The sequence below is a fragment of the Dendropsophus ebraccatus genome, chromosome 1 (assembly GCF_027789765.1).
Source record: "Dendropsophus ebraccatus isolate aDenEbr1 chromosome 1, aDenEbr1.pat, whole genome shotgun sequence".
Lineage (NCBI taxonomy): Eukaryota > Metazoa > Chordata > Amphibia > Anura > Hylidae > Dendropsophus > Dendropsophus ebraccatus.
The window spans coordinates 222,849,596-222,869,595 of NC_091454.1; the positions used below are offsets into that span (position 1 = coordinate 222,849,596).

General features: G+C 43.8%; 1 protein-coding gene across 1 annotated transcript; it reads right to left on the reverse strand.

Moving 5' to 3' along the window:
• Positions 1-1,045: 1,045 nt before the first annotated feature.
• Positions 1,046-10,435, reverse strand: LOC138765751 (uncharacterized protein PF3D7_1120000-like). Its single transcript, XM_069942831.1, has 6 exons — positions 10,322-10,435; positions 2,458-2,564; positions 2,129-2,362; positions 1,768-1,895; positions 1,540-1,609; positions 1,046-1,232 (listed from the first exon to the last, which is right to left on the reverse strand). The coding sequence occupies exons 1-6, from the start codon at positions 10,404-10,406 to the stop codon at positions 1,089-1,091; spliced, it is 768 nt and encodes a 255-aa protein (XP_069798932.1). The 5' UTR covers positions 10,407-10,435; the 3' UTR covers positions 1,046-1,088.
• Positions 10,436-20,000: the final 9,565 nt, after the last annotated feature.

Genomic DNA, 20,000 nt, shown 5'->3' on the forward strand with positions numbered 1-20,000 from the left:
AAGCTGCGGCGCCCTCCTACTCCGGTGTTCAGGCAGCCTAGATCCTGTGTGCACAGCGGTGAGCGCATCACCTCCCCCGGGCCTTGTCTGGACATGTCCAGCGCTGCCCCTCCTAGTTATTCCCGCCTGCCGCTGCCCCATCCTGCCCAATCGCCCGCCACTGCCCCGTCCTGCCCGCCCGCCGCCTCCTAGTTATGTATAGTCATATTTGTTGACTAAGTAATAAAGAACCATGGTTATCGCCGTGCAGAAACAGCGCCACTCCTGTCCATGGTTGTGTCTGGTATTGCAGCTCAACTCCACTCAAATGAATGTGATTAGGCTGCAGTACCAGACACAACCATGGACCGGAGTGGCGCTGTTTCCGGAAGAAGCCTGCCATGTTTTGCTATTCTTGTACATGGAAATGGCAGACGCCGCGGCATCACACCTAGCAGTGCGCAGAGCCTCGCTCGCCATGGACATAACAGACGAGAAGGCGTCTGACACCCGCTAATAAGATGATGAGCTAATCACGTGCTTACACTTGTCTCTGCGCTAATTATAGGGGGACCTGATTACATTAGTCACAGCTCTACAGCATGGAACAGGTTAAATCTACATAGAACCTTATGGTATTTTCTACAGTCACATCCAGAGCTGCAATCACAATGCTGCTAGCTCTCTGGATGCAGGGACTCACATCTGTCTGCTGCCCTCTGATACCTCTGTGCTGTGGTGCATTGTGGGACATGTAGTGTGTACACCTGCCATCTGGGACAGAGAGTCACTACATCTCTCAGAATGCAAGGCAGCGTAGGGGGGGGGGGGGGTCCAGCTTTAGAGAGAGGATAGAGGGAGAATGAAAACATATAGTGAATGTATAGGAGGGGCAGGATACCAGGGATCTGGCTAAAGAGGTGGTGGAGCGCTGAGGGCCTCTAGTGGTGACACAGAGAACTGCAGGGTGGGGACTCCTTGTACCCAAAATCCTGTAAATGAGGGAAAAAATATTCAAAGGGAAATTAGAAACACTAAGAAAATAATTTAATTATTTAAATGTGGCCAGAAGAGCTTACAATCTACTGCAGTATGCTTCTATAATATTATTATGAAGTGATATCCGTGTCGGTCTGGACGGCGCAGTGGGCGTATCCCGGGGGTTTCCCCAAGCGGATCAAACGCAGGAGGTAATCGGAGTGAAGAGCGGAGTCTGTCAGGTCTATAAACCGCTTGTAATTCAGCTGCAACTCCTGCAAAATAAGTGATGAGAAGCCAACATGTTGCGTATTATACTCCAGAGCTGCACTCACTATTCTGCTGCTGGAATCATTATGTACATACATGGCTAATCCCGTACTGATCCTGAGTTACATCCTGTATGATACTCCAGAGCTGCACTCACTGTTCTGCTGGTGGGGTCACTGTGTACATACATTACATTACTGATCCTGTACTGATCCTGAGTTACATCCTGTATTATACTCCAGAGCTGCACTCACTATTCTGCTGGTGGGGTCACTGTGTACATTATATATACAGATATAAATAATAAAATACCTTAAACTGACTCTCAAAGTCGCTCTTCTCCCGGATGACGTGTTTCAGCTGCTCGTGTACTGTACAGATCCTGGTAGGATAAAAAACAGTTTCAGAATAACATCAGAATAAGCTCCGCCCCTATGACCTGAAACATGTAATGTAACCCCAATAAGGATGAAGGGCAGGGAGTGGTTGTAAGAAGCATGGAGAGGCCTGGGGGGGTTGCTGGACAGGAGACCATCTTACCTTTCCTGGAAAGATTTCAGCTCCTCCTCATGTTGTCTCTTCAGCGAGTCCTTCTGTATTTGGGACTGTCTCTGCTCCTCCCCCACCGCCTCTGCCACCGCCTCCTTCATACGCTGCTTGTAATACAACTGAGGATTATAACAACAGGAGGATGGTATAATGGGCTATAGTCTCCTTATATAGCATTGTGTTATGCTTATCGGTCCTGCAGGGGTGGTTGATATGATGAGCAGGGGCGTGTCCTTGCTCCTGGTCACACCCCCGAGCTTCCAGTTCCATTAAACTCTCTGCAGCTGCCAATTCAAGTTAAAGCATGACTGTTTTTTGATGGCACAGCACTTTTCCTTCCCCGACCTCTCACCTCTGCGGCCTCCTTCACCGCCTGTATCTGTCTCTGTCGCTCCCGCTCTGCCTGTCTCTGCGTCTCCTGACACGCTTCCTCCACAGCCGCCGTAGACTCCGCCTCCCAGCTCCTCCGCACTTCCTCCATTTCCTCCTCCAGCTCTTTCCGTATCCTTTGACGCAACGTCTTCACTCTTTCCTCATCGAGGCGTTTGCGGTTCCTGGAGATCTCGGCCAGCTGTCTCTGGAAAGACTGGGGGACAGAGACGGCATAAATATATATATTTTTTCTTTCTTACCCATGTGGTAAATGGTCATGGTGTCCGGATGTCTCTTGGTGGTTCTTACCTCGTTCTGATCTCTGATGGCATCTTCCTTCTCCTTCTCTACTTTGGCAATGGTGGCCCGCAGGCTGGCACAGCTCTCACATGGCACCTGCTGCCCGCAGGAAACTTCTGTTACAAAAAAATAAATACATTTTTGAATCTAGAATGTTTTTTATATAAAGGGGAAAATGGCGCCGATCTGATACTTGGAATAAGAGTTCCGCCCCTCTGACCTCCCCTAAGGAGTCACATGACTCTTCTCGTCATAGAGGGGAGGGGCTTACACACAAGCTGCTGTCCAGCCGCATGGTGGGCATGACCAATAGTAGTAGTCCTGTTGTCCACTTAAAGGGGTACACCAGCAAAAACCTTTTTCTGGTTTTAGAAAGTTATATAGATTTGTGATTTACTTCTATTTAAAAATCTCCAGTCTTCCAGTACTTATTAGCTGCTGTATGTCTTGCAGGAAGTGGTGTATTCTCTCCAGTCTGACACAGTGCTCTCTGCTGCCACCTCTGTCCATGTCAGGAACTGTCCAGAGCAGCAGTAAATCCCCCTAGAAAACCTCTCCTGCTCTGGACAGTTCCTGACATGGACAGAGGTGGCAGCAGAGAGCGCTGTGTCAGACTGGAGAGAATACACCACTTCCTGCAGGACATACAGCAGCTGATAAGAGAAGGATTCCTTAATGATCAGCTGAGTGATCAGCTGCAATCTGTGGGGAATCTCCTGCAGCGCCACCAAAGGGCAAATGAGGTATTACGCATTGTCCTCTCACATGAATGAGTTGGCAGGACAGATTGGGTCCTCCAGAGAGAAAGAGACGCTCTTTATTACCATTCTCTGATTAGGATCAGGACCCTCTATTAAAGGGGTTATCAAAGATTAGAAAAACATGAGACAGCGCCACCCCTGTCCTTAATTTGTGTCTGATATTGCAGCTCAGTTCCATTAAAGTGAATGGAGTCAAGTTGTAATACTGCACACAACCTGAGGGCAGGGGTGGCGCTGTTCCTGGCAAATTTTCTTAAATTTTAACTGACCTAATATTTTGTACGGAACTGGACAACCCCTTTAAGGGGCAAACATGGCTGCAGCTCATCCTCAATAAAGTGAATGGGAATGAGCTACAATCCCACCCTCAGCCTGCCTGCAGGTGTCACACTAGTTCCCCCTTAAATTTAAAGGGGTTGTCACCCATTGTGGGAAAGCTGGATGAGCGCTGTGATGAAGTGGATCTGTTACCACGGCGACATGTTATATGTCAGACACTCTCAGGGGCTCCTTATTTACAAGTGTGAACAGGCGCCTCCATAAAACGCGTCGCTAGATGTTTTACCTCTTTATTTGTGCAGTCAGGATTCCTTGTGTCCCATAAAATCCTCGTTCTTGACCTCTGACCTGTCACCAGCAACCGGGTCAGAAATGTCAAGAATCCCCCCCCCCCCCCCCCCCCCCAAGACTACCTGAATCAACACAGGGAACCCCTGAGAGGAAAGAGTGTTTCAGGAAAGCAACATACAGATCTTACAGGTGGTCACATGTATGATGGACGGCGTTCTCAGCAGCACAGAGTGTTTCAGGAGAGCTGTGGTGTACAGATCTTACAGGCTGTCACATATATGGTGGACGGCGTTCTCAGCAGCACAGAGTATTTCAGGAGAGCAACATACAGATCTTACAGGTGGGCACATGTATGATGGACGGCGTTCTCAGCAGCACAGAGTATTTCAGGAGAGCTGTGGTGTACAGATCTTACAGGCTGTCACATATATGGTGGACAGTGTTCTAAGCAGCACAGAGTATTTCAGGAGAGCTGTGGTGTACAGATCTTACAGGTGGTCACATGTATGATGGACGGCGTTCTCAGCAGCACAGAGTATTTCAGGAGAGCAACATACAGATCTTACAGGTGGGCACGTGTATGATGGACGGCGTTCTCAGCAGCACAGAGTGTTTCAGGAGAGCAGAGCACAGATCTTACAGGTGGGCACATGTATGATGGATGGTGTTCTCAGCAGCACAGAGTATTTCAGGAGAGCTGTGGTGTACAAATCTTACAGACTGTCACATATATGGTGGACAGTGTTCTAAGCAGCACAGAGTATTTCAGGAGAGCTGTGGTGTACAAATCTTACAGGTGGTCACATATATGGTGGACGGCGTTCTCAGCAGCACAGAGTATTTCAGGAGAGCAGCATACAAATCCTGTGGAAGGTCATACACTGGCTGCTATGTTGCTGGTGGATCAGAGTGCTCAGCAGCGCAGAGTATTTCAGGAGGGTAGATTTCGCTGTATCTGCCGTCCCCTGATTCTTTGTTCGTCTCTCTTCTTTAATTTACAATTTCCTAATATTTCGGTTTCTCAGATTTATTTTTTTCGTATGTTTTTTCTTTTTTTTTTGCAAGTAGCCATAAAACCCAGCGTGATGGCCTAACGAGGGCAGCCGTCGCCATGGCAACCAGCCCCTCGGCAATCATCTCCCGCGTATCTCCGGGATTTCTGAATAAGATGAAAATATTTTATTTTCCTTCCCTTTTCCCGGCGCAGTCTTATTGCAGGGTCACCTGTCTCCAGTCATGGGGGGGGCGCTGTCAGATATCAGGGACGTTCTCCACCCTGGGTCCCCGCCATAACAAGGCCGCCTCATGTCTGGGGGGGGGGGTCAAGCGCAAATAAATTCCACAGATGAGTGGCATGGATCAGTTTACCACAAACATGTGAGATGGTCGAATAATCAGTCTCTGGCGTACGGCGAACACGATTTTATATCCCAGTCGTGGTACGTGAGACGTGGACTCAGGATAGGAGACTGTGCTGTGACCTAGGAGAGGCCCCTTTAAATTAGGACTTCCTTACACTAGGGGGCGTGATTGTGATCGGCAATCATTAACAAATCAATGGGGTCAATAAGAGACCAAGCTCCGCCCCTCAGTCCTGTGTAAAGGGGCGGAGCTCGGCATTTCATATAGCGCTCTTATTCACAAGCTTTATATATATAGCGCACACTTTAGGTTGGGCAGGACAATTTGGCAGCATATATATCAGTAGTGACACTACTTATAGAGAACAGAGAGGCCAGGCAATGCACTATGGGAAAAATATGCAAATCGGCCTGCTCCTAAGGCCCAAAGCCTATGGCCACAGCGCCATCTATAGGTGACTGCTACTAGCAGGGGGCATTAAGAGGGAGATTTATCAAAATGGTGTAAAGTGAAACTGGCTCCGTTGCCCCTAGCAACCAATCAGATTCCAACTCATTCCTCACAGACTCTTTGGAAAATGAAAGGTGGAATCTGATTGGTTGCTAGGGGCGACTGAGACAATTCTACTTCACACCATGTTTGATAAATCTCCCCCTAAGTGTTGTTACGGTCACCTCTGGGTCATTACTGGTCTGTAGGAGACATCTCAGGATAGATCTCTTCATCTTTACTTACCAATAAGGTTCAGCAGATTTGCCAAACTGTCCGGGTTCGGCAACGTTAACCGAATGCAATATTTGAGCATTTGAGTCCCCGTGGCTGGAGAAGTTGGATGCCGCCCTAAGGAGCCCTGGAAGTCATGTATACTGCCATAGTCTATGTTCACACTACGGAAAAAAAACACGGCCGTATTTCATAACAATGGCCGCATTTGCGCAAACAATGGCCGTTATTTGCAAAATAACGGCTGTTGTTGGCGCAAATACGGCCATTGTTATGAAATACGGCTGTGCTTTTATGTAGTGTAAACCCAGCCATAGTCTGTATCCGTGTTTTCCTGGAAGCCCTAGGGCGGCATCCAACTTCTCCAGCCACGGAAGTCAAATGCCGAACAATTGCGTTCGGACGTTGCCAAACCCCGACAGTTCGTCAAATGCACTCAGCATTACTTACCAACTAATCTGATGTCATATACTGATGTCAGTCTAGTGATGTCATACCTTGGGGGCTTTAGATACCAGGCTGGTGACATCATATATGGATGTTTTGGTGTCATTCCTAGTGATGTCATACCTTGGTCATTAGATATCAGTTCGGTGACATCATATATGGATGTTTTGGTGTCAGTCCTAGTGATGTCATACCTTGGTCTTCTGATACCAGTCTGGTGACATCATATATGGATGTTTTGGTGTCAGCCTTAGTGATGTCATACCTTGGTCTTCTGATACCAGTCTGGTGACATCATATATGGATGTTTTGGTGTCAGTCCTAGTGATGTCATACCTTGGTCTTTAGATACCAGTCTGGTGACATCATATATGGATATTTTGGTGTCAGCCTTAGTGATGTCATACCTTGGCCATTAGATATCAGTTCGGTGACATCATATATGGATTTTTTGGTGTCATTCCTAGTGATGTCATACCTTCATTAGATATCAGTTCGGTGACATCATATATGGATGTTTTGGTGTCATTCCTAGTGATGTCATACCTTGGTCTTCAGATACCAGGCTGGTGACATCATATATGGATATTTTGGTGTCAGCCTTAGTGATGTCATACCTTGGTCTTCTGATACCAGTCTGGTGACCTCATATATGGATATTTTGGTGTCCGCCTTAGTGATGTCATACCTTGGTCTTTAGATACCAGGCTGGTGACATCATATATGGATATTTTGGTGTCAGCCTTAGTGATGTCATATCCTGGCCTTTAGATACCAGGCTGGTGACATCATATATGGATATTTTGGTGTCAGCCTTAGTGATGTCATATCCTGGCCTTTAGATACCAGGCTGGTGACATCATATATGGATGTTTTGGTGTCATTCCTAGTGATGTCATACCTTGGTCATTAGATATCAGTCTGGTGACATCATATATGGATATTTTGGTGTCAGCCTTAGTGATGTCATACCTTGGTCATTACATACCAGTCTGGTGACATCATACATGGATGTTTTGCTGTCAGTCCTAGTGATGTCATACCTTGGTCTTTAGATATCAGTCCGGTGACATCATATATGGATATTTTGATGTCAGTCCTAGTGATGTCATACCTTGGTCTTCTGATACCAGTCTGGTGACATCATATATGGATATTTTGGTGTCAGTCTAGTGATGTCGTACCTTGGTCTTTAGATACCAGTCTGGTGACATCATATATGAATGTTTGGTTCCAGCCCTAGTGATGTCATACCTTGGTCTTTAGATACCAGGCTGGTGACATCATACATGGATGTTTTGGTGTCAGTCCCAGTGAAGTCTTCTCCGGATCCTTCGGTGCCAGCCTTGTGAGGTCATCCTTATATGTCTTGGTACCAGTCTCTCTGCTCTCTCTCTCTCTACGTCTGGAGGTTCACATTGGATCACTTGTTGCCAGTTTTGTGATGTCATCTCTGGAGATGGTCCGTCTGGAGATGATGTCATGCATGGATATTTTGGCGCCTAGGTTGTGATCTCATCACCAGCCTGGAGAAGTCATTTTTGGACGTCTGGAGTTATTTTCTGTGGATGGTTTGTTGCCTGTCGTCTTTGATATCATCATACATGGATATTCTGGCAGCAGTCTAGTGATGTCATCCCTGGAATGTTAGCTACTGGTCTAGTGATGTCATCAGATCTTTAGTTTCCAATCTGGAGCTGACATTTCCATATTATTGGCTGCCATCATACCTGGATATGTACCACTCGAATGATATCATCTCTATCTTTCGGTAGTACCTTTGATATGTTGCTGCCCATGGTGAGACTAACAATTCCTTCCATACTTGTTATTATCTATTCAGTCTCCTTCCCCAGTTCTCAGCTGCTGCTTTCTGCTGAAGACACAAAAATCTGTGTGTTAGCCTTTGTTCCTGTCTCCACCTCCTCCCCCTCCCTTTTGAGACAGGTGATGTAAACAAGTCCCTGGCAGGCTGTATCTGCAACACTGTAGTTTCTTCGTAATGCCGGGAGGAATAATCACAGTGAGTTCATCAGCAACTTCACCTCAGAATAACCCTCCCAGCATTACAAAAAAGCTACAATGTTGCAGATAAAGCCTGCCAGAGACTTGTTTACCTCAGCAGTCTCAGAAGGGAGGGGGGAAAACAGAGAGAAAAGCTCACACACAGATTTTTGTGTTTTCAGCAGAAAGCAGAAGCTGAGAACTAGAGGAAGGAGACTGAATAGATAATAACAAGTATGGAAGGAATTGTTAGTCTCACCATGGGCAGCAACAAATCAGAGGTTATGTTTGAGCGGAATACCCTTCAATGCCAGAGGGGTCCCATCCTACCCTCTCAGTGACCTTCTGGTTGGAGTCTCCCTTTAAGCACGATACCACTTAGAAGAAACCGGTCTCTGATATAGACTGATTTCCATGTGAACAGGACAGATGTGGCGGTGGTGGCGGCGTCTCCCCAGTCACGGGAGGATGTGATCCCGCGCCTGTAAATGGGACTAATCAGCGGGACTCATTATTTTTAGCTGCGTAATTCTCGTGTCAGCGCCGCGTCGGCTCCGGTGAAACCTGGAGAATATATTAAGATGTCTCCCCAGCTGCCGATGTGATGATGAGAAAGACAACACCGCAACTTGTTATAGACGCCACAACGCCGCGCGACGAAGGGGAGAAAATAACATCCGCATAATATCCCCAGAAGGGGGGTCATCTGCCTGAACAAGACCGAGGCACCCCGGACATAACCAGTCCCTATATCAACCCTCATTTTAGGTTATACTCAGCCATGGAGGGGTTAATAACCGCAAGGACGTGAAGACGTTACATCCTCAAGACTTCTTGTGTAACGGCCGTTATCACACGGGGCGACGTGTTATAGGGCCTTAAATGTCAGTCCTCACTGCAATTCCTGCATTGTATTGATGAAACAGGAGGCTCTGGCTGAAAGAGACCAACTAGATAACAGTGCAGGTCATGTTACTGATGTCCACTATGTTCCCACAACGTCTTCTTTACATGAAAAATGTCCGTCTTCATGAAAAGACGGACGTAGGGGGAGATTTATCAAACATGGTGTAAAGTGACACTGGCTCAGTTGCCCCTAACAACCAATCAGATTCCACCTTTCATTTTCCAAAGAGTCTGTGAGGAATGAAAGGTGGAATCTGATTGGTTGCTAGGGGCGACTGGGCAAGTCTCACTTTACACCATATTTGATAAATCTCCCTCATAGTCTTCACGATTATTGAAGCCAAAGCCAGGAATGAATTTGAAAAGAGGAGAAATCTCAGTCTTTCCTTTATGACCTGATCTCTGTTTATAGTCTGTTCCTGGCTTTGGCTTCAATGATCTGTCAGATAAATCTGTCTGTGTAAACGCACCCTTTGGCTATGTTCACACAACGTATAAACAACGGCCGTTGTTTTAAAGGAAAAATGCATTGAAGTTTATGGACGTGGCCATTATGGGCGTTGTTCAATACATTGTGTGAAACAAAGGACATTGCTTTTGATGGAAATTATTGCATTATAGAAAAAAAACAGCCGTTCTTTTCATAGAAATATGTTGTGTGATCATAGCCTCAGGGTGAAAAAGAAGCCCACAGAACTAGAAAGTAGAAAGAATGGGTTCAAAGGCAAATTGCGCCATCTGGTGTTCACTTTCAGTATTGCAGTTTAATAATAATAATAAAAAAAAAAAATGATATACATAGATATATATAAAATAAAATTATATATATATACGTACAACTATTTTCATAACTTATCCTGAGACTAAAAAATGGCACAAACACATAAAAAAGATGGCGTTTGAACACACACTAAATACTGTAACACACTAAGCCACCCCCGCACCCAAATAGCTGGGAGTCAAATCTGACCCCCAAAATTCCAGTTTCGATTTCCCTGAATTCGGCATCAGGTGACACATTTACAGAAAGCTGTGATCATATACGTGGAATCTGTCATCACAATTACGGGTAAAAGGAAGCGTAAATGAGAGCGGATTACCCCGGGCCCGGCGCTGCGGTGGTGGCGGGCATGCTGCGCTGACTGAGGGGGCAGACGGAGAGCGTAAGGCAACCACATCAGACATGGCATCTGGGAAGGCAGCAGAGTCAGAGACGCCCCATGTACAGGAACTGTTTACTATGAGTTTCCTAGAAACAAGAGGACTCTATAGAGAAAGACAAAGGAGGCGGCGGCTGAGGAGAAAAGAGGGAGGGGGAGGGGGGAGACGACGCTGCAATACAGGATCCACCTGTACCTCACTGATACCTAATGTAAGGGGGCACTTACTTATCTACTACAAGATACCGGTCTAATAACACATAGTCATGTATACAGGAGCAGTATTATAGTAGTTATATTCCTGTATATAGGGGGCAGTATTATAGTAGTTATATCCCTGTATATAGGAGCAGTATTATAGTAGTTATATTCCTGTATATAGGAGCAGTATTATAGTAGTTATATTCCTGTATATAGGGGGCAGTATTATAGTAGTTATATTCCTGTATATAGGGGGCAGTATTATAGTAGTTATAACCCTGTATATAGGAGCAGTATTATAGTAGTTATATCCCTGTATATAGGAGCAGTATTATAGTAGTTATATCCCTGTATATAGGAGCAGTATTATAGTAGTTATATTCTTGTATATAGGATCAGTATTATAGTAGTTATATTCCTGTATATAGGGGGCAGTATTATAGTAGTTATATCCCTGTATATAGGAGCAGTATTATAGTAGTTATATTTCTGTATATAGGAGCAGTATTATAGTAGTTATATTCCTGTATATAGGGAGCAGTATTATAGTAGTTATATCCCTGTATATAGGGGGCAGTATTATAGTAGTTATATTCTTGTATATAGGGGCAGTATTATAGTAGTTATATTCCTGTATATAGGGGGCAGTATTATAGTAGTTATATTCCTGTATATAGGGGGCAGTATTATAGTAGTTATATTCTTGTATATAGGGGGCAGTATTATAGTAGTTATATTCCTGTATATAGGAGCAGTATTATAGTAGTTATATTCTTGTATATAGGGGGCAGTATTATAGTAGTTATATTCCTGTATATAGGAGTAGTATTATAGTAGTTATATATAGGAGCAGTATTATAGTAGATATATTCTTGTATATAGGAGGCAGTATTATAGTAGTTATATTCTTGTTTATAGGAGCAGTATTAGAGTAGTTATATTCTTGTATATAGGGAGCAGTATTATAGTAGTTATATTCCTGTATATAGGGGGCAGTATTATAGTGAAAATTTTTACAACTTACGTAATTTTGCTTTCTTCGAGTCTAAAGGCAGCACAACTGGGTTATTCAGCTCCTCCTACCATCCTCCTAGGAACGCCCACCTAAAAATATTCTCATTAAGCAGCACCAATACCACAGTATGCTCTCCTTTAAATCACTCCCACACACACACTGACACGTGTAATAACATAGCCTTCTAGATGCTTTATCTTTTAATAGGGTGGGTTCGTTTGTGCTGCCTTTAGACTCGAAGAAAGCAAAATTACGTAAGTTGTAAAAATTTTCACTTTCTTCTTCGTCTCAAGGCAGCACAACTGGGAGCTAATTAGCTACTAAAGGGTGGGTATCACTGCTGCACTGAGAACCGCTGTACTGAAGGCTGGACCTCCACCTTGCATGTCTAGTCGATAATGACTGATGAAGGTCGATGGAGACGTCCAGGATGCCGCGTTACAGATGTCAGTTATAGGGACTTGTGCCCTTTCGGCCCAGGATGTAGATATTGATCTTGTGGAATGAGCCCGGAGTACTTCAGGCGGAGGCTTCCCTTGGATTCTATATGCTTCTGCAATAGTTGCCTTAATCCACCTGGCCAATGTATCCTTGGAGGCTTTTTTCCCTTTGTTTCCTCCAGAGAATTGAAGAAATAAGTTCTCATCCGCTCGGATTTGAGCAACTCTCTCCAAATAAATCTTTAGGGCCCTCTCCACATCCAGTGTATGTAACCGGCATTCTTCTTCAGACTTAGGCAGAGGTATGAATTTTTTCAGGAAGATCTCTCTATTTATGTTCTCTGTAGATGAGACTTTAGGTAGAAAAGATGGTACAGTCCTTACTAATACTCCATCCGGCACAAATTTTAGAAACGGTTCACTGGAGGACAATGCCTGCAACTCTCCGAGTCTTTTTGCCGACGTGACTGCCATCAGGAACACCGTCTTGCATGTTAACCACTTCATCTCTGCTGAATGTAAGGGTTCAAAGGGTGGACCTGTTAGTGCATTTAATACCGCAGTCAAATCCCACGAAGAGATAGGTGGCTTGATGACCGGTCTCAGATTTCTTAGTGCCTTAAAGAAGCGAATAATTAGCGGATGACCCGCGAACTGCCCGTCTGTGAATGAATTGATCGCCGTCATGTGGACTCGAAGCGTGTTAGATTTTAACCCTTTCAAAAATCCTTCCTGTAAAAATTGCAAAATTATTGGCAAATCAATGCTAGAGAAATTCTTTTCTTCTCTCCAGAGTGTAAATTTCTTCCATAATTTTGCGTAAACTGTATTGGTTGACCGCTTTCTAGCCGACAGAAGGGTGTCTATCACCTGTTCTGAGAGTCCCGATCTTCTAAACTTAGACCTCTCATATTCCAGGCAGCTAAGTGGAGATGGCCCAGGTGTGGATGATGCAGGCCCTCCTGTAGTAACAGATCCGGTGTCTGCGGGAGCTTCCAGAAGATTCCCCTGGACATTCGGAGTAATAGCGGGAACCAGACTCTGCGTGGCCAAAACGGTGCTATGACCAACGCTTGTGGTTTGTCCATCAATATCTTCCTCAGGACTTTGGGAATGAGTACTGGGGGAGGGAAAATGTAGACGAACTTGCCTTTCCATGAAACTGAAAATGCATCCAGAATATCCGGCTGATCCCTGGGGTTCAGTGATGCAAACTTTTGAACTTGGCGATTTTGTCTCGAGGCCATCATATCCCAATGAGGTTTGCCCCATCTTTGTACTATTTCCCTGAAGTAAACCGGGTTGAGTTGCCATTCGTTCGGGCTCAGAGTCCTGCGACTGAGAAGATCCGCTAGAGTATTGCTGGATCCTCTTATATGCAGCGCTGAGATAGCTGTCACTGTGTCTTCTGCCCAACACATCAGTCTTCTGCACTCTTTTTCCAACAGGGGACTTCTGGTTCCACCCTGCTTGTTTATGTAGAAAACTGTTGCTGCATTGTCGGATTTCACCAGCACTGTCTTGTTCTTCAATTGCGGAGTAAAATGATGCAGGGCTAATCTTACTGCCTTGAGTTCTCTCGCATTGGACGACAGACTCTTGTCCCGAGCTGACCATGTTTTCTGAATCCAGCGATCCTCCAGATGGGCTCCCCAACCCACTGCTGAGGCATCCGTGGTCAGCACTACTGGATCGGTGGGATGGAAACTGTTGCCTTTGGTTAGGTTCTTTGTGACCAACCACCAACGTAGCTCCTTCCGAGTCTGAGATGACAATGTCACTGTTGCTGACAAAGATGTCGTCTTCTTGTCCCAGGAGGTCAGAATTTCTTTCTGCAGGGACCTCATCCTTGCTCTGGCCCATGGGACTGCTTCTATTACTGAGGTTAATAAGCCCAAAATACTCATGGCCTGGCGGATCGTCACTCTGGGAGTCTTGATCAGAAGACGAACTTGTGACTGAAGAGCTACAACTTTGTCGGTCGGGAGAAAGATCTTCATCTGGGTCGTCTCTATAAAGAAGCCTAAGAATCTCTTTGATGTTGCTGGTGACAGGTCCGATTTCTTGACATTGATGAGGAAACCTACTGATTCCAGCAACCTGCGTGTCAGACAGAGATGATGAAGGAGAAGTTGAGCCGATGGAGCAATCAAGAGCCAGTCGTCCAAATAGGGGACTATTTGGACACCCTGCAGCCTCAGGTGCGCTACCAACACTACGACTACCTTGGTAAACACTCTTGGTGAAGATGTTAAGCCGAAGGGGAGCGCCCTGAACTGGTAGTGCATCACTTCGTCCCCTACCTGAACCGCCACTCTGAGGTATCTCCTGGACATCGGATGGATAGGGATGTGGAGATACGCATCCATCAGGTCGATAGACACCATCATATCTGATTTCTGGATTAATGTAATTGCTGACCGAATCGAGTCCATCTTGAATTTTTCCTTCTGGACGAATTGGTTTACATACCGCAAATCTATTATTAATCGGGATTTCCCCTCTGGTTTGGGTACTGGAAATACCCGAGAGTATACTCCCCTGCCTCTCTCCTCCTCCGGAACTTCTTCCAGCGCATGTTTCAGTAGAAATTCCTTCAGTAGAGCTGGAACAAGGCCGTCGCTTGGACTGTTTACTATATAACGAGGTCTTGGTTTGTGGGCAAACTTTATGTTGTAACCTGTCTTTACTATGTTTAAGACCCATTCGTCTGTTGTGACATCTTCCCAAGCTTGCCAGTATTTTAAAAGCCTTGCGCCTACCGGAGGGGGCTGAGGGGAGCACCTGGCGTCAGAATTCAGTCTTAGAGGGCCCATCTGTCTTGCCCTTGGTCTTGCTATAGGTTCTTCTTTTATCAGGTCTGCTTTGATAGTTTCTCCGTCTGAACGTGTTTCTGTTCTTTCCACGAAAATATTTGAAGGGTTTTTTCTTCCCTGACATAGGAAAAGCCACTCCTTTTCCTTCTTTTACTGGCTCTAATATCTTCTCCAGCTGTTCGCCAATAAGTTGACCTGGCTCAAACGGTAGGCTGCAAAACTTGTTCTTCGAAGCTACATCACCTGGCCAAGGCTTAAGCCAGATAGCTCTTCGCACTGAGTTTACTAGAGCGATTGTTTTTGCCGAAATCTTTAAGACGTCGATAGGAAAGTCACATAGAAAATCAGCACAGGTCTTAAGGCTGGAGACTTGTTCTAGAAGTTCTTCTCTGGGAACTTTATCTTCAATTTGTCTGCTCAGCTGACTGAGCCATACTCGCAGAGCTCTGGATACCGGAACCGTGGACAAAGCAGCCTTACTGAGATCCGCAGCATTATAATGAGCCTTCTTCAAGAGTACGTCAGATTTCCTATCCATGGCGTCTTTTAGGATTGATGAATCTTCTGCTGGAAATAGCGTATCCTTAGACAGCTTAGCGACTGCCGTGTCCACCATTCCTGGAGCTTCCCATTTCTCTGATTCAGCAGGATCTAAACGATAAACTGATTTGAAACGAGATCCTAAAACCACTCGCTTATCCGGCTTCTTCCATTCTTTATCCATGATTGTTTTGAGGACTTGATGTCCTGACAGCATACAGGATTTTTTACGCGGAAAATAATAGAGATTATCTTTGTCCTGCGATGATTTCCTATCCTTCTTGACCTCTATAATCTCTTTTACAGCATTGATTAACTTGTCCGCGTGCTCTTTCTTGAAGAGATAATAGTCCTCAGAAGGCGGCTCATCAGACTCAGAGGACTCGGATGATGTGGAAGCGGAAAAAGAAGAGGAAGAAGCCTGAGATGAGGAAGTTGCCTTTCTTTTGCTAGATGTCTTTCTCTTTTTTTCTGATTTATTAGGCATGTTCTCTTTAAACCAGGAGAAGAAAGATCTAGCTTCCTTTAGGAACACAGCTGTTTCACTCTGTGAGGAGCATGGAGAACAGAGCCCAGATGAATTTAATGGCATATGCTTCTGACAAGTAGAACAAACGCTACTTCTTTTGCGTTTAGATGAGTGTGTTTTCTGTGAACACACACAGCAAATTGAATGCCCATAATCATCCGGCAGTGGCTGCTCGCAGACTCGGCACATTCTGTGCTTGGATTTACTTGTCCTCTTACGTGAAGGTGAGCGACTAGACATCTGCAGGGAAGAGAACAAACACCCCATTAATAGGCAGGCATACCCCTATCCTGGGTGTACCAGGCTTACCACCAACCTTAGCAAGGAGAGAATCCGGCTGCCCCGTACAAAGGGTGCCGCTCCGGACTCTCTCCCCGCTTAAATAACCTGGCCGGAGCCTGCATCTGCGCCGTAGCCGCCTCCCCGTCGTGACGCAACTCACCCAGTGACGTTACTCTCACCTGACTCTAGTCGACCAATGAGGAAGCCGTGCGTCACCGGCTGAGCGATCACATGACCGCGCCGAGCTCCGAACCGGAAGTGACGCTAAGAGGGGCGGCTCGCGGTGGAACGCAGATCCGGTCCTTGGAACGCACGCGCACCCACGCTGCATAGGCCGGACAGGAGAGATGGGACTGGAATGCACCACAGACACCTAATCCCGCAGCCAGTTCTGGGATACAGGTACTTCTCTCCCAGCACCATGGTCAGGAACTACTGACCGATGCCTGCGGGTACCCTACATCGCCCCAGCACTAAGGCAGAGTACCCGCGGCAGCATAAAACTGCCGTGCTGTTGGCACCAATGGCCAATCTGAAATAAAAACAAACACAAAACAGTGTTAAAATATGGTGGGCTACTAAGGCATATACTTGCCTTCCTCCCAGGCTAGGAGGATATGAAAAAACACGTGTCAGTGTGTGTGTGGGAGTGATTTAAAGGAGAGCATACTGTGGTATTGGTGCTGCTTAATGAGAATATTTTTAGGTGGGCGTTCCTAGGAGGATGGTAGGAGGAGCTGAATAACCCAGTTGTGCTGCCTTGAGACGAAGAAGAAAGTAGTTATATCCCTGTATATAGGAGCAGTATTATAGTAGTTATATTTCTGTATATAGGAGCAGTATTATAGTAGATATATTCCTGTATATAGCAGTATTATAGTAGTTATATCCTTGTATATAGGAGCAGTATTATAGTAGTTCTATTCCTGTATATAGGAGCAGTATTATAGTAGTTATATTCCTGTATATAGGGGGCAGTATTATAGTAGTTATATCCCTGTATATAGGAGCAGTATTATAGTAGTTATATTTCTGTATATAGGAGCAGTATTATAGTAGTTATATTCCTGTATATAGGGGGCAGTATTATAGTAGTTATATCCCTGTATATAGGAGCAGTATTATAGTAGTTATATTTCTGTATATAGGAGCAGTATTATAGTAGATATATTCCTGTATATAGCAGTATTATAGTAGTTATATCCTTGTATATAGGAGCAGTATTATAGTAGTTATATTCCTGTATATAGGGGCAGTATTATAGTAGTTATATACTTGTATATAGGAGCAGTATTATAGTAGTTATATTTTGATGGAAATTATTGCATTATAGAAAAAAAACAGCCGTTCTTTTCATAGAAATATGTTGAGTGATCATAGCCTCAGGGTGAAAAAGAAGCCCACAGAACTAGAAAGTAGAAAGAATGGGTTCAAAGGAGCAGTATTATAGTAGATATATTCCTGTATATAGCAGTATTATAGTAGTTATATCCCTGTATATAGGAGCAGTATTATAGTAGTTATATTCCTGTATATAGGGGGCAGTATTATAGTAGTTATATCCCTGTATATAGGAGCAGTATTATAGTAGTTATATCCCTGTATATAGGAGCAGTATTATAGTAGTTATATTTCTGTATATAGGAGCAGTATTATAGTAGTTATATTCTTGTATATAGGATCAGTATTATAGTAGTTATATTCCTGTATATAGGGGGCAGTATTATAGTAGTTATATCCCTGTATATAGGAGCAGTATTATAGTAGTTATATTTCTGTATATAGGAGCAGTATTATAGTAGTTATATTCCTGTATATAGGGAGCAGTATTATAGTAGTTATATCCCTGTATATAGGGGGCAGTATTATAGTAGTTATATTCTTGTATATAGGGGCAGTATTATAGTAGTTATATTCCTGTATATAGGGGGCAGTATTATAGTAGTTATATTCCTGTATATAGGGGGCAGTATTATAGTAGTTATATTCTTGTATATAGGGGGCAGTATTATAGTAGTTATATTCCTGTATATAGGAGCAGTATTATAGTAGTTATATTCTTGTATATAGGGGGCAGTATTATAGTAGTTATATTCCTGTATATAGGAGTAGTATTATAGTAGTTATATATAGGAGCAGTATTATAGTAGATATATTCTTGTATATAGGAGGCAGTATTATAGTAGTTATATTCTTGTTTATAGGAGCAGTATTAGAGTAGTTATATTCTTGTATATAGGGAGCAGTATTATAGTAGTTATATTCCTGTATATAGGGGGCAGTATTATAGTAGTTATATCCCTGTATATAGGAGCAGTATTATAGTAGTTATATTTCTGTATATAGGAGCAGTATTATAGTAGATATATTCCTGTATATAGCAGTATTATAGTAGTTATATCCTTGTATATAGGAGCAGTATTATAGTAGTTCTATTCCTGTATATAGGAGCAGTATTATAGTAGTTATATTCCTGTATATAGGGGGCAGTATTATAGTAGTTATATCCCTGTATATAGCAGCAGTATTATAGTAGTTATATTTCTGTATATAGGAGCAGTATTATAGTAGTTATATTCCTGTATATAGGGGGCAGTATTATAGTAGTTATATCCCTGTATATAGGAGCAGTATTATAGTACTTATATTTCTGTATATAGGAGCAGTATTATAGTAGATATATTCCTGTATATAGCAGTATTATAGTAGTTATATCCTTGTATATAGGAGCAGTATTATAGTAGTTATATTCCTGTATATAGGGGCAGTATTATAGTAGTTATATACTTGTATATAGGAGCAGTATTATAGTAGTTATATAACTACAGTATTATAGTAGTTATATTCCTGTATATAGGAGCAGTATTATAGTAGTTATATTCCTGTATATAGGAGCTGTATTATAGTAGTTATATTCCTGTATATAGGAGCAGTATTATAGTAGTTATATTCCTGTATATAGGAGCAGTATTATAGTAGTTATATTCCTGTATATAGGAGCAGTATTATAGTAGTTATATTCTTGTATATAGGAGCAGTATTATAGTAGTTATATTCCTGTATATAGGAGCAGTATTATAGTAGTTATGAACTGGAGAGAATGGAACCGCTGCACATCCTATCTATGGCTGATACTAATGCCGCTAGGCCTATATTAAAAATCAACACCAGAGTGTCTGTATATGAATTGATCAAGCCATATTGCCCCGTGTACCACCGCGCAGGTCCTCTGGTCCACACGGGTCCCTACGCTAACTCCACACCGTGTCGGTCAGCGACCGCCAACCCCGCAAAGCGTGCACATGCAGGGAAGGGAGGCCATGGAACGGCCCTGCAACCCCAATGTCACAGGACCAGACCCAAAAAGCCCCTCCAAAACCCAGCCAGCACCACCGGCGGGGAAGGCTGCCCCCAGCCTAGGGGCACTAGTATCAGCCATAGGTGTGAGGTGCAGCACTCTGTTTCTTCCCTGAACCGCATTATAGTAGTTATATTCCTGTATATAGGAGCAGTATTATAGTAGTTCTATTCCTGTATATAGGAGCAGTATTATAGTAGTTATATTCCTGTATATAGGAGCAGTATTATAGTAGTTATATTCTTGTATATAGGAGCAGTATTATAGTAGTTATATCCTTGTATATAGGAGCAGTATTATAGTAGTTATATTCCTGTATAAAGGAGCAGTATTATAGTAGTTCTATTCCTGTATATAGAAGCAGTATTATAGTACAGTGGTACCTTGGTTTAAGAGTAACTTGGTTTAGGAGCGTTTTGGTTTAAGAGCTCACAGTTT

Bases quoted from the DNA above. Each gene is read 5' to 3' on its own strand.
- LOC138765751 (XM_069942831.1), bottom strand. From the start codon at position 10,406: ATGTCTGATGTGGTTGCCTTACGCTCTCCGTCTGCCCCCTCAGTCAGC. The intron at 2,565-10,321 runs GTAATCCGCTCT...TTTTTGTAACAG, and splicing joins ACCGCAGCGCCGGGCCCGGG to AAGTTTCCTGCGGGCAGCAG. The intron at 2,363-2,457 runs GTAAGAACCACC...TCTGTCCCCCAG, and splicing joins CCATCAGAGATCAGAACGAG to TCTTTCCAGAGACAGCTGGC.